We start from the raw sequence: 15058 nt of genomic DNA on the forward strand, positions 1-15058 counted from the left end.
TTCCTTCCAAAGCTGAGCTTTTGCCTCTCCAGTTGAGCATGACGTTTGGGGTCCGGGTGAGGAAGTGAGGGTGCTCCCGCAGGAGAGAGCGCCTGGAGCAGCCCCTGAACGGAAGGAACCAGGCCTCGGAGAGCAGACACCTGGTTCAGGGACACTGAGTGGTGCCCAGGTGAGCACCGGCCGAGGCTCCAGCAAGGGGCGCCAGAGAGAAGGCCGAGGCCGGCCTGGGCAGTCCAGGTGTCCGGTCCGGGTGGGGCGGACGCCCCGGGGGCGTGGACACGGCCAGGCCCGCCCCGGACACACTTTTAAGGAGCCTGAGAGCGGGGCAGGGAGGCAGCGGGGACAAAGCTCCGGCCACTGCTCACCTGCTCGGACCCAGACCCAGACCCAGCCCGGCTCCAGACCGCGCCCGCCATGCGGGGCCCGAGTGCCGCCCTGGGGCTCCTCCTGGCTCTGCGCACCGGTGAGCCCCGCCGCCCGGCCGGGTGGGAGCGGGAACGGGGGCCGGGGCGGGGGGCCTGGAGCTCCCATCGCCCCTGAGCGGCACCCGGGGGCGGGAGGGGGCCCCGAACCCGCGTCTGGCGGATGAGGACGCTTCAGGGCACTAGCGCGGAGCGGGGCAGGCGGGATGCCGGAGGGCTTCCCGGAGGAGGCGGCGTGGAGCGGGGCTGGAGGAGGCGGGAGAGGCGGGAGGAGCGGGCCGGGGTCAGAGGCCGGGAGAGGGCGATCGCTCCTCTGGGCGTGGAAGCCGGAGGAGGTCGGGGGGCCAGAGTAGCCCCCCTTCTCCGGAGTCCCCTCGGGACGGAAGCAGGAGGGTCCCTGGAGGGAGGGGGAGGAGGAGGAGGCCGCTCCAGGGCCCCCTGCCTGCGGGGCGCAGGGGCGGAGAGAGGGCCCCAGGGGGAGTCAGGGCCGGGCCGGGGGCGGAGACTCTGCAGGGCGCGCTCAACCCGCTGGGACCCGCCACCCGCCGCCCACCCACCGGGGTGCAGCCCTAAGCACTGGGGCAGGGGTCCCACATTCCGGGGTGCCGCCCTGGTTGGGAGCGGAGGGTAGTGGGAGGGGGGATGAGGACACCCGCATCCTGACCCTTGGCGTGGGGATGGGAGGCGGAGGTGGAGGCTGGACCCAAAGCCGCGGGGGAGGTGGGGAGTCTGGCTGGGCAGGGGGGCGGGGGTGCCGCGGAGCTGGGTCTGCAAAGGCATCCGCCTCGGAACCCCGGGAGCCCTGGTCCCCGGGTGGAGGTCTCCGGGACTCTGGCCTGGTCAGGTCAGGGACCCACAGGGCACCCCCCCCAGAGGGAGGGGCTGGCGGCCGTGAGGACCTGTGTCCTGGCTCCGCTCAGGTTTGCTCACAACACAGGGGCGGGCTGCTCATCCGGAACGGACCAGAGAGGGCAAGTCCGTTGTCCGGAGTCACCAGCGGGAGGAGCAGGAACTAGGTGCTTGTCAGGGGCCTGGCACTATGCGCCCTGAGGGTGGGTTGGCAACGGCACGATCACAGGTGCTCCACGAGGGTGCGAGGCTCCTGAGGGCAGCCACAGCCACCTCCCTGCCTCCTTCCTCAGCTCCCGGGGCGGCCCGGAGACCCCAGAGGGGCAGCAGCCACCCCGTCACAGAGCCGCAGGCTCCCAGGAGGGTCTCAGTAGCCAGCCGGTACCTGCAGGCACTCCCTTGCCTCCGGTAGGGGCCAGGCCAGGCTGGAGCCACCCATCCACCCTGGGCCCGGGGACATGCCTGGCCCCACACACGGCCCTGCCAGGGAGCCAGCGCTTCCCAGCCTGTGGCACCCCTGTGTGCCTCAGGGCCCCCGGGGGAGGGCTGTGCTCCGCAGACTGGGTGGCCCAGAGCTTCGGAGCCCCCCTGCACGGAGGGGGCTGGGCTGCCCCGGAGCCGGGCCTCACTGTCCCCTGCCCCCAGTGCTCAGCGGGGCGGAGGTGCGGTGGTGCACCACCTCGGACCCGGAGCAGCAGAAATGCAGCGACATGAGCAACGCCTTCCGGATAGCCAGGGTCCAGCCCCCGCTGCGGTGCGTCCAGGGCACCTCCGCCGACCACTGCGTCCAGCTCATCACGGTGAGTCCCCTCCTTCCGCCCCGCGGCTTCCGCCCGCCTGACAGGAGGCCTCTGACTCAGGAGGGAGCACACAACAGCCCCATTCACTGGGAAGGGCACTCGTGTCCCCCCACCACCACCGCCGCCAGGGCTGGGCGATAGGATCTCCTGGGTTTCCAAGGGAACCAGGGCCAGCCTGCTTCCTGCCCAGGCCCCAGGCCCCGCCAGGCGCTGGGAGGCCTGGGAGAGGCCCCTGCTCGGATGGGCACTGCCCGCGGGGAAAGGTGTCCGAGAGGCAGAGTTTTCCTCCCGCGAGGCCCCTGCTAGAATGGGGACACTGCCCGCCCCGCGGAGGAAGCCCAGACACAGAAACCTCGGTGGGGGGCCACTCGCTGTGCCCAGGAGCTTTCCAGACGGGGCTCGTGTGGTCCCTGGGGAAGGAGGACCGGGGACAGAGGCCCTGGGGGGGTGAGTGGGGGTGGAAAAGCAGTTCTGAGTGGCAGGAGACCCGCTCACTCAGAGGCAGGACAGCTGTGGGGGGAGCGTCCGGGGTAGGCACAGGGGACCTGGGTTTCCGTCCCCTCGGCCTGTGACATGCCCCCAGGCCCTGTCCAGTCCCCCCCGGGCCAGGGGCCTCAGCCAGGCTCCACTCTGAGGGCGCAAACCAACTCTGCTGGACTATAATTCTACTCATGGCGCCATGGCATACGGGTAGTACGCTGCCGTTGGTGTCTTAAAAGGAAAAGGGGGAAATGGGAGAGGGCGTGCATGCATGTTAGCGATTCAGTCTGCATCGCAGAGAGAAACCCTGAGGCAGGGGTCCTCAAACTTTTTAAAGTGGGGGCCAGATCACGGTCCCTCAGAGAGCTGGAGGGCCGGACTATATGAACTACTAATTCCTACTGTAACACCTCGGCTGCGCTCACTGCCCAAAAAACCTGGCGGGCCGGATCAGACTCCTCTGCGGGCCGCATGTGGCCCGCGGGCCGTAGTTTGAAGACCCCTGCCCTGAGGAGAGGTCAGTAGGGGGCTGGGAAACAGGAGAGCGAGGGAGACCCACTTTTCACCGCATACTGTTTTGTACTGACTTGTTACCACGGACATCTGTTATAAGGCCTATAAAATCCATGCTTTTCAAACCACATCATTAGAAACACGAGGCGAGTCCTTGGCCTAGAAGAGCTGTCGCCATGGCCCCGGTGGGGGAGGGGCCTGCAAGGCGGAGCCAGGACAGGGTGGGCCTCCTGGCTTTTCAAGGGGCCCTGAGTGAGTGTCCCTGCGAGGGGAGGGGTGGTGGGGAAGGCCGGGGTGCAGGGGTGGGGAAGGCCGGGGTGCAGGGGTGAGGAAGGCCGGGGTGCAGGGCTGGGGAAGGCCGGGGTGCAGGGGTGGGGAAGGCCGGGGTGCAGGGGTGGGAAGGCTGGGGTGCAGGGGTGAGGAAGGCCGGGGTGCAGGGGTGGGAAGGCCGGGGTGCAGGGGTGGGAAGGCCGGGGTGCCGGGGTGGGGAAGGCCGGGGTGCAGGGGTGAGGAAGGCCGGGGTGCAGAGGTGAGGAAGGCCGGGGTGCAGGGGTGAGGAAGGCCGGGGTGCAGGGGTGGGGAAGGCCGGGGTGCAGGGGTGAGGAAGGCCGGGGTGCAGGGGTGGGGAAGGCCGGGGTGCAGGGGTGGGAAGGCCGGGGTGCAGGGGTGGGGAAGGCCGGGGTGCAGGGGTGAGGAAGGCCGGGGTGCAGGGGTGGGGAAGGCCGGGGTGCAGGGGTGGGGAAGGCCGGGGTGCAGGGGTGAGGAAGGCCGGGGTGCAGGGGTGGGGAAGGCCGGGGTGCAGGGGTGAGGAAGGCCGGGGTGCAGGGCTGGGGTGCTGACTCGCGTGTCCCCAGCAGGCTGGGGAAGCAGATGCCATCACCCTGGACGGAGGAGCCATTTACGAGGCGGGGAAGGAGCACGGCCTGAAGCCCGTGGTGGGCGAAGTGTATGATCAAGGTCAGAGGGCCCAGTGGGAGGAGGGGGGGCGGGAGCAGAAGCCAGGCGTGTGTCCTTGCTGGGCCTGGCCCAACCGTGTCTCCCTGGAGCTGGTCAGCAGCCCTGTCCCCAGAGCAGTCCTGGGGTCCTGGCCACACAAACCCTCAGAGCACCCCCCCCCCAAATCTCTGCAAAGGGGGGAGGGTGCCAGAGATGCAGAGGGCTGACCCGCATCTGTTCTTCCTCACAGGGGTCCCAGCGGCCCCTAACTTCCACCCGCAAACACTCACTGAGGGGCTGCCCGAGCCTGCACAGTGTTGGGCGTGACCGCCTGGGGTGGCGGGGCGTCAGCACAGCTCAGCTACCTCCCTGCGGGCATCTGTCAGAGGCTGCAGGAGAGGGGGAGGGGGGGCAGACAAGAGGCGGTGACCAGGAGCAGCAGAGCCCACGCACCAAACACGAGTCCCAGCTCTGCCCCTTCCTGCGACCTCCTGTGACCTCGGACGCCCTCCACCTCCCTGCCTGTAACATGGGGACAGGGATCCCTGCCCTGTCACACAGGCCCACTGAGCCCATGCGGGAGCGGGTGTGGTCAGAAATGGGAGTCCCTCTGCCCGGGCCCTGCACCTCAGACCAGACACACCTCGGGCTCCGCCTGCCCTTTGTGCCGCTCCCACCGCCTCCGCTGGTCCCAGCCCAGCCCGGGGTCATTGCCAAGGGGCTCCCCCGGGGCTCCGCCCCTACAAAGGGCCTCTGTCTCCTGCTCCCCGGAGCACTGACTCACTCTGCTCGGCCCTGGCCCCTGCGGTCTTGTTCTCCTTGTCCCCCAGCGAGTCCCCTGCAGAGGCCTGGTCCCAGAACAGGGTCCCTCTCCGTTACTTGGCTGCTGGATGACACAGGACACAGTCCCGCCCGGCACACCAGCCCGCCTTTTCACTCATCGGCCAGAAGCAGCTCTTCCTCTTTAATGCAACACATTTATTAAGCACCTACTGCATGCCAGTCATGAGCATAGAAGCAAAAGAGAGCCAGTTGCTGCCCCCAGAGAGCAGGAGTCAGATAATAAACAAACACCAAGGAAATGTGGCCACAGATGTGTGGGTGCGCGACAGAGTAAAGGCCCTGCGGGAGAGAGTAAGGCCGGCGGGGGGGCGGGGGACGGACCTGTGGAAACACAGCCGCCAGGAGGGCTTCTCCGGGAGGTGTCAGTGAGCGGAGCCCAGACGAGAGTCCCAGGCAGGAAAGAGCTGGTGTGCTCGAGGAGCAAGAGAGAAAGGTGCGGCGGGCACGGCAGAGAGTGGACCGGGCCAGGCCACTCAGGTTGCCAGGGACCCGACGCAGGTGCGCAGGACACACCTGGCTTGTTTTCTGGAATTCAGCTTCATTCTGATGGCAGGCACCCGCCACCGCGGGGCAGTGAGCGTGTGCACATCCGTGCTAACGTGTAGGTCCTCTGGTCCTCAGTCCCCAGAGATGAGTTCTTCCTCTCGTGTGAAGGGCACCTTCTCGGCCATATTTGGCCCAGGACAGGGGTCGGCAAACTCATTAGTCAACAGAGCCAAATACCAACAGTCCAACGATTGAAATTTCTTTTGAGAGCCAAATTTTTTAAGCTTAAACTTCTTCTAACGCCACTTCTTCAAAATAGACTCACTCAGGCCATGGTAGTTTGTGGAAAAGTCACACTCAAGGGGCCAAAGAGCATGTGGCTTGAGAGCCACAGTTTGCCAACCACTGCCCAGGGGGCATCTTTTGCAAGGATCAGACTCCTGCCCCCCCCCACCCCGCCCCCACCACATGCACCTGGTCAGGATCCTGAGTGATGTGAGACCACATTGTTCTACCTACCTACCTATCTACCTATTATCTATCATCTCTCTGTTATCTATCCTATCTATCCACCTATCTATTGTCTATCACCTACCTAACCTATCTACCCTGTTTCCCCCAAAATAAGACACTGTCTTATATTAATTTTTGCTCCCAAAGAGGCGCTAGGTCTTATTTTCAGGGGATGTCTTATTTTTCCATGAAGAAGAATACGGTACACATTTATTGTTAAATGAAAATAAAGGAAATTTATTACTGTATACAGTACGGTAGTACGGTAGTTGTCAACACAAACCAGACAAACTGAATCCTACAGTATCAAGAATTTACTCATTTATTCAATGACAATCATGTCATCATCTTCTGGAACATCATCATAACAATCCAATTCCTGAATTTCCTGGTGAATTTCTTGTGACTCCATTTCTTTCAGAATCAGTGGACCAAATCTCTCATGTTTAGCCTAAGGGGGCCTTATTTTCGGGGGATGCCTTATATTTTACTCAGAAGGAAACCTGTAAGTAGGTCTTATTTTCGGAGGAAAGAGCGGTATCTATCTGTCTTATTTTCGGGGAAACACGGTATCTATCTATCTATCTGTCTATCTATCATCTCTCCTTTCCCCTCAGCACTAGGAAATCACTTTTTCACTTTTTCTAACCTGAGGGAAGCCACTGCCCCGCCCCTCCCAACCACTCTTTCCCCATAACCACAGCACCACTCCCTCCGTCCTCCTAAGTTCTCCGAGGGGCTTCGCTTTTGGGAAGCAGAACTTGCAGGCCACGCCTGCTGTCGGTCCAGCTGCAGTGCTGCCCTGACACAGACACACGCAGGCCTAGCGATGTGCCCGCTGACTCGGGAAGGAAAGGTGAAAACTAACCAACGAAATAATATCTGCCCCGTGAGCGGGGAGGGGGCAGGGTCTGTGATAAGACTCAGGGCTTGCACTCGCTGGCTCTCTCAGTAACGAGAGCCCCAAACACACACACACACACACACACACACACACACACACGGACATCCATACACACGCATTCGTGCGCAGGTTTGCGTGGCACACACCCCCTCTTCCCACAGCCTCTGGGGCCAGGCCGGCCTCTCTCGTGGCTCCTCCCTTGCTGCCCTCACCCTCCCCTCTCTCTGTCCAGAGGTCGGCACCTCCTACTACGCGGTGGCCGTGGTCCAGAGGGGCTCCAACCTGACCCTCAGCAGCCTGAAGGGCGCCAAGTCCTGCCACACGGGCATCAACCGGACGGTGGGCTGGAACGTGCCGGTGGGCTACCTGGTGGAGAGCGGCAGCCTCTCGGTGATGGGCTGCGACGTGCTCGGAGGTGAGGGCCCCGCCTCCCCGCCTCATCCCTGCTGGCCCTCGCAGGGCAGCCTCCCTCCCTCCCGCTCGCCTTCATTCGTGTCTCCTTAAGGACGAGCACGGTCCCCCCTCCCCAGGGGCCTCCAGACACAGAGTGGGTGTGTCAGCCCCTCCTGTCTCCATGCTGGGCGGCCCACTGTTGCCACGGCTTTAGTTTCTGGGGAGCCCCCTCTTTCTTCTCCCTGACCCCACCCCCACCCCCCTCAGCTCCCACTCACTCTCCGCCTCGGTGTCCTGGCACCGGGGCCCAGCCCCGTTGGGACCTGGTGATGCACCAAAGAGCTGCTCTCACCCGGTGTGGACCTGGTGTAGGTCGCTACTTCCAGAAACGTGTCCTCAGCTTCATAGAGTCAGAAACTCTGTCTCCTCAGGACCTAGACAAGCTGCTGATCTGTACCCGGAAGGATCGCACGTGGGGAATCAGACCTGCTGCTCCCTGACGGGTCCTTTGGACAGGGGCTAGGGCTGGGGTGCAGGCAGGAGGGTCTGCAGAGGGAGCGGAGGGGGAGCGGAGCAGGGCGGCGGAGATGCAGCGGGTGGGGTGTCCGGGGAGTCCCGAGGGTCCGGCTAAGCACGGGAGCCCTGCTCCTCCTTCCGGGGCTTCTGTTCCCGGCCGCCTGGCTGTGCCACTCTGCACGGTGGACACAACACAGCGCCGAGGTGGCCCCGGACACATGGCCACCACATTCTCACACTGTCCTCCGGGGATCACACCCTCCCCCCAGTAGAGTCTGTGGTGTCCCCAGATCCCTGTCCACAGCGTGCTGCCTCCTGGTTGGTGCACCGGTGCTTCTGGGGTGATGCAGGATTTTGCGGGAGAAACAGTGGGCTTTGAAAGCCCCGAGTTTGCTATCAGATGGATGATGACTCCAGCTCCTTGAGCTTCCATTTCCTCATCCTGTGAAACGGGAACGTGAAGGACAGGGCCCGAAGGGAGGCTGCCCTGGGAGGGGACCGGCAGGGAGGAGGCCAGGAGAGCTGTGGGGTGGGGAGCACTGAGAGGACTCACACACACTGTCTCTGCACCTTGCCCGGGGCGCGGGCAGGGCGGTGCACAGTCACGGCCGGTGGGAGGATGCAGAAGACCTGGGAGGGCCTGCCTCTGTCTGGCGTCTGTCTGGGATGAGCCCGTGTGACAGGCTCCTGCTCCCCGCACTGCGCTGTCAGACAGGACAAATATTTGTCAAGAGGGCGGGCATGGCCTCGGGGCTGGCAGGGCCTGGAACCACGAGTCCGGCCTCTTCGCCCACAACACCTCCCTCTCCTCTGTTTCTGAGAAGCACTGTCCATAAATTGGTATATAATTTAATTTTTTTCAATATGTTTTATTGATTTTTTACAGAGAGGGAGGGAGAGAGAGAGTGAGAAACATCGATGAGAGAGAATCACCGACCAGCTGCCTCCTGTACACCCCCTACTGAGGATGTTCCTGCAACCACGGTACATGCCCTTGACTGGAATCGAACCCAGGACCTTTCAGTCCTCAGGCCGACGCTCTATCCACTGAGCCAAACCGGTTTCGGCTGTCCATAAATTAATTAATCTCCTTAAGTAACTGGATGTCTTTCCCGCTTTCGGTGATGACCCCTCCGATGTGGACGTGAAACCCTCCCTGAGATCAGTATCTGGTTGGCATTAGTGGTCCTGTGCGCCTTTGGGGTCAGTGGTTTGTGTCCTGAGCCATGTTTGAAGAACAACGGACCCTCCCCAAGGCCCACACTTTCGTGGCCCCCGTTTTGCTCACACTGAAGCCTGGAGGGTCCAGCCCTGTCCCCGGGAGCCAGCTCTCCCCTCCGGCCGAGCGGCCTGGTCTGGGGGGGGCCTGACCCCTGCACAGCGGGCTGACCCTGCCGCCCTCCCCCCGCAGCTGTCAGCGAGTATTTCGGGGGCAGCTGCGTCCCGGGGGCCGGAGAGACCAGCTACTCCGAGTCCCTCTGCCGCCTGTGCCGGGGCGACGCGGCCGGGGAGGGGGTGTGCGACAAGAGCCCCCGGGAGCGGTACTACGACTACAGCGGGGCCTTCCGGTGAGTGAGGGGGTGAGGGGGGCCGGGCAGCGCTGGGCGGGGGGAGCGGGGGGCGAGCTGAGCCAGGGGGGAGGCTCTGAGGCCCAGAGCCCGGGAGGAAAAGCACTGGGGCAGGGAGGCCCGGGCGCAGCCCTGTCCTGCCTCACATCAAAGCGCCCTTTATGCGCTGCTGTGCCTGGCCGGTTTAAAACAACACCCCGAGCAGCCAGGCCGGCTCTGCTCATAAATCAACAGGTCTGCTCCATGCAGAGGTGAGGGCGCAGGGAGAGAAAGTGACAAAACAACCTTCGGCCCCTCCCCTGTGCCCGTTCCGTGTCTCAGGGCAGCGGGGAGGGTGAGGAGGGCAGGGTGGGGCCCCGGCTCAGGCTGGCACATCAGAGGAGCCTGTGGACCCAGAGGTGGGCTGACAGCGGTGGGGCACGTCCGTCCGTCTATCCATAAACACGGAGCCCCTCAGCCTCCCTGGCCTCAGTGTTTCCACAGGAAGCGGATGGGAGGGGGGGGGGAAGAGGGGGGGCTGCGGGTGCCCACACTCCAGCTGGGATCTGGGTAAATGTGGATTCTAGCACAGAGACTGGCCCACCCACTCTCCTGGGTGCTCCCCCGGACCAGGCAGCCCCTGCCGCCCACCCCCCACCCCCGGGCTGTACATTGGGGGCCAGATATAAGAATCTCTTTCACGGCCCGCGTGGAAAGAGTTCCAATTCAGGGTTCGGCTTCTGGAGAAGGGCCGCACACAAATGAAGAGACTTGAGACCTGAAGAAATTCAACTCGGCGATATGGGGGGCCAGGCGGTAGTCCAACTCTAGTGGGAGAACTACTCCGGCTCTGGCCCTGCCATCCCCTTTTATTGAGGCTTTGGGGGAAACATCTCAGGCAACATACACAGAAATTTACATGTAGCCCTTAGGCAGGAAATAACAGAAACTGACATGGGACAAACAAGGTGGAGGCTGCTTCAGCTAACATAATCTCAACTAAAGGTTAGAGCAATTAAGGTTGTTGACCAGCCTTCCTGGCTTCCTGTCAACATCTCTGTTTTAGTGAAACTGATTTGTTTTCCAGCACTGGGCCGGGACATACAGAGGAGGGACATACAGAGGAGGCATAGCAGTCCCGCCCCTTGCCTTGCACCCCGGGTTTTTGTTACGGTGAGGTCCAACCCCTGCCTCAGGGCAAGTCATTTTCTTTTTCTTTTTCTTTTTTTTAAATACATTTTTACAGAGAGGAAAGGAGAGAGATAGAGAGCCAGAAAAGTCGATGAGAGAGATACATCGACCAGCTGCTGTCCTGCACACTCCCCACTGGGAATGTGCCCGCAGCCAACGTACATGCCCTTGACTGGAATCGAACCCGGGACCTTTCAGTCCGCAGACAGACGCTCTACCACTGAGCCAAACCGGTTTCGGCAACCGCTCCTTTGAGGCCCGGGAAGCACAGGGTCTGAACAGGTCACGAAGGGTCTCTCCCAGAGGGGCCACCTGTTCACCCCCCCCCCACACAGGTGTAAGGCTGGGAGGGCCCCACCGCTTGGCAAAGCCACCCAGAGAGCCGGCCACCCGTGCCCACCGTGGCCGCCCCGTGGTCCAGGCCGGACTCCGGAGGGGGAGGCTGGGAGGCGGGAGGGGCTCGGCTCCACCCGGGCTCACAGCTCTCTCCTCTGCAGGTGCCTGGCAGAAGGGGCCGGGGACGTGGCCTTCGTGAAGCACAGCACGGTGCTGGAGAACACGGACGGTGAGTGGGGGGAAGTTGGGGGGGGCGTGGCCCCAGGTGTGGGCAGAGGAAGAGGTGGGTCTCAGCAAATGGAGTTCAAACTGTTGTGCAGGCAAGGGGGCCGGGCCAGCAGCTCTGAGCTGCCCAGGTGTGTAAAGGGCATGAGGTTCTGCTTTTCCAAAAAAAAAAGTTTGCAGACCTCTGCACTAACTCTCGTCGACCTTCCTGGGATTTTCCTCTTCTCTGAAGAAGCCAGCGCTTTCTCCCTGGACGAGGTGTTGGGTGTTGATCCAAATATCACTGCCACTTACATTTTTTAAATTTTTTGTAATAACTGAACTTTAGAAAAATTGTAAGAGTCATTCAAAGAACTCCCCTTTATTCTTACAAGGACACCAGCTTTCAGCATTTGCCATGCTGACGTATTGTTCTTCCCACACGGATGTGTTCTTTCTGAGCCATCTGACGGCATGTTTGCCGTGTCAGACCCTTTCCGTACTTCAGATGGTGCCTCCTCAGACGGGGAGAGGTGGCCCTCGCCACAGCACAGCTCTCAGACTCAGGAAACGCCACATCGACACAATACTGTTCTCCAAGAAATGCGTGGAGGCCTGTCTTTGTAGCGCGTGGGAGTGGGGTCCTTACTGTGTGTTGAGTAAAGAGTTTTCTGAGGTTTGCACGGGAGGATGGGTGATTTTCGTTTGCATGGGCTTCCATCCCTGGATTCCCAAAGTCCCGTTTCCCTTAACCCAGTCCTGGAAGCTGTGCAGCTGGGCAGTCAGCAGAGTGAGGAGCAAAGCCAGTGTCCGAGTGTCCCCTCCATGTGGAGCTGGGTGTGGTGGAGCAGTAAGCGGTGCAGTTCACTAGTCCATCGTGTGTGAGTCCACGTGGCGGTGGGCCATGTGGGCAAATGCAGAAGCATGAGGGCCCCGCAAACCAGGGACCAACTAAGAACAAGAGCATGCGCAAACCAAAAGAGCTGATTCCTTTTCACAGGGGCAGGGAACCTTTTTCTGCCAATAGCCATCTGGATACTATAACATTATTCAAAATTATCAGCTTAGCCTTAACCCATTTGGCTCATGGATAGAGAGCTTCAGCCTGTGGACTGAAAGGTCCCAGGTTCGATTCCAGTCAAGGGCATGTACCTTGGTTGTGGGCACATCCCCAGTAAGGGGTGTGCAAGAGGCAGCTAATCAATGTTTCTCTCTCATTGATATTTCTAACTTTCTATCCCTCTCTCTTCCTCTCTGTAAAAAAAAAAATCAATAAAAATATATATTTTTAAAAATCATCAGCTTAATGTCAAAACCGGTTTGGCTCAGTGGATAGAGTGTTGGTCTGCGGACTGAAAGGTCCTGGGTTCGATTCCGGTCAAGGCCACATGCCCGAGTTATGGGCTCAATCTGCTCAGACCAATGACCTGTTCCCAGGTGTGACTGACAGACAGTACCTTCCCTGTTTCACCCAGACTTTGCTGGGCATGCATCTAAACGGCAGCTTCCTGGCAAAGCGGCACAAGGGGCATGCCCATACTATTTGGCCTTTCTGATGAGGCTGAGTGGGTGGGAAGAGATCAGCCAAAGCACTTGTATGCATAAATGCACAACCCATGGGCACAGCCAATAGAGTGGTGAAGGCCTGGGGGAGGAGGAGGGCCTGAACAGGGTCAGTGGGGGAAGGGGGACACAAGTAATATTTTCAACAATAAAGATTTAATTTAAGAAATAAAAATAAGCAAAAGATTCCATAAAATATATATATATTTGGCCTTCCCTTTGCTCCTTTCCAGTTATTTATAACTACATTAATTACAGCAATATCAATACTATTATCTAACCTACAATCCATATTTTAGAGGCATTAATTGTCCCAGTTCTGTTCCTTGCAGCCATTTTTTTCAGGCCGGGACCTAATGTAAGATCACATGCAGTATTTAATTATTAGGTCTTTTCAGTTTCTTAAACTTTTGTGTTGTGTGTGTGTGTGTGTGTGTGTTTGAGTGTGTGACACTGGTATTTTTGATGAGTCAGGCCAGTTCTTTTATAGAATGTCTCTTAATTTGGATTTGCCTAAGAATCATTTTTTTAATTGAGGTATATAATTTATATACAGCAAAAAATGCACCTTTTTGAAGTATAGTCCTATGAGTTTTGCCCAAAACTAACAGTTGTATAACCACCACCACAATCAAGATGGTGATTGTGATGGACCCTTCACTCCAGAAGTTTCTTCTAGTCAACCCCACCCCCGCCCCACCCTGGCAACCACCAATCAGACCTTTGTCTCTAAGTTTTTCCTGTTCCAGAATGTCAGATCATTGTGCATTTTTTAAAAATCATTTGCTTTTTTTTAAATTAATCTTTCTCTTTTTTTAATTTCATTTGAACATGGAAATATATATATATATATATATATATATATATATATATATATATATACATTTTGATTTTTTACAAAGAGGAAGAGAGAGGGATAGAGAGTTAGAAACATCCATGAGAATCATCAGTCAGCTGCCTCTTGCACACCCCCCACTGGGGATGTGCCCACAACCAAGGTACATGCCCTTGACTGGAATCGAACCTGGGACCTTTCAGTCCGCAGGCCGATGCTCTATCCACTGAGCCAAACCGGTTTCGGCTAACCTTTGTCTTTTAATCAGAAGGTCTATCATGTAGTCTGACATTCATGAAGAAGAGCAATAGGCGCCAGATTTGAGAAAGAAAAAAGTGCTCTTAAGGAAAGAGGAAGCATGTAGGATTGTCTCCAGAGCAGGATGGTCCTAGGAAAACGGGCAGCAGGGAATTGGGCCCCAAGATGAATGTGGAAGGTGGAGAAAGAAGAGGGATGTATTTGGTTAAAATGGGCTCTTTTAGAATTTTGATGGTATTCTAAGGAAATTGAAGAAAGTCGGTTTTTTTAAAATGATTTCTTTAGAGTTTTACTACAACCTTGTGAGGTAGACAGGCAAATCCTATCATGCCCATCTTTTCATTAAATCTAGTAGAGGCCCAGTACATGAAATTCGTGCATGGGTAGGGACCCTTGGCCTGGCCAATGATCAGGGCTGATCAGGGCCTTTTGGCTGCCTTCCTTCATCCCACACCTCCCCCTGGTGGTCAGCGCACGTGATAGCGAGCGATCAAACTCCAGGTCTCCTGGTCTCCGGAGGGGACACTTTGCATATTAGCCTTTTATATATATAGATTGGGGTGACATTGGTCAATAAGATTATATAACTTTCGAGTGTACAATTCTGTACTACATCATCTGTATACTGCACTATGTGCTCACCACCCAAAGTTTAGTTTCCATCATCATATATTTGACCCCTTTACCCTCTTCCTTCTCCCCTACTTCCCTTCTCCCCGGGAACCACCTTTCTGCTGTCTGTGTCTATGAGTTTTTATTTGTTGTTTTCTATTTTATATTCTACATATTAGTGAAGTCAAGATTGCCTATCAAGTATGTCCTTAATCATATTTAAAATTGTTAGAAACTAGAGTTAAAAAAGAGGATTTGTTTTTCTCCATCTGACTTACTTTGCTTAGCATGATACTCTCAAGATGCATCCATCTTGTTGCACTTGGCAGTATTTCATCTTTTCTTACAGCTGGTTAGTATTCCATAGTACATATGTACCACCTCTTCTGAAAAGGACAGTTCAGTTGTTTCCATGTCTTAGCTACTGTGGATAATGCTGCAGTGAACATAGGGGTGCATATACAATATCTTTACAAAGAGATGTTTTCAAAGTTTTCAGGTAGGTACCCAGGAGAGGGATTGCTGAGTCATATGGTATAATTTTTTTAAAGGTATTCATGCAAAACAATTGGTCAGAGCAAAAGAGTGGAACTGACATAAATGTCTAAAGTTGTGAAAGTCATATGACTTTAATTGCCCCTAGCCCTAGAAACAGGAGTGGCAGGTCAAAATACCTGTGTGATGCATTTGTCTCACAGGAAGGCCAGCAATCCCCTGAGTTTTATACAAGGATTCTGCAACAGTTTAAAAATAGAGAAAAGTTGGGGCGTAGGAGAGAATGACAGTAAATAACTGTTGAGAGTGCTATAAATTGTTATGCAATCATTAAAAATGACCTTTATGGAGTTTTCCAACTA

At 57.7% G+C, this 15058-nt stretch overlaps 1 protein-coding gene across 2 annotated transcripts in view; it reads left to right on the forward strand.

Moving 5' to 3' along the window:
- Nucleotides 1–334: 334 nt before the first annotated feature.
- MELTF (melanotransferrin) overlaps nt 335–15058 on the forward strand; it is a 32226-nt gene continuing 17502 nt past the window's right edge. For both annotated transcript variants that reach the window (XM_084871621.1, XM_084871622.1), the window contains exons 1-6: nt 335–463; nt 1917–2071; nt 3922–4021; nt 6979–7161; nt 9067–9223; nt 10891–10958. In XM_084871621.1, coding sequence (XP_084727747.1) covers nt 415–463; nt 1917–2071; nt 3922–4021; nt 6979–7161; nt 9067–9223; nt 10891–10958 — 712 coding nt within the window. In that variant the 5' untranslated portion in view covers nt 335–414. The remainder of the gene's footprint in view (nt 464–1916; nt 2072–3921; nt 4022–6978; nt 7162–9066; nt 9224–10890; nt 10959–15058) is intronic.

Source organism: Pipistrellus hanaki (genome assembly GCF_964339955.1).
Source record: "Pipistrellus hanaki genome assembly, chromosome: 2".
In the NCBI taxonomy this organism is placed as follows: Eukaryota; Metazoa; Chordata; class Mammalia; order Chiroptera; family Vespertilionidae; genus Pipistrellus; species Pipistrellus hanaki.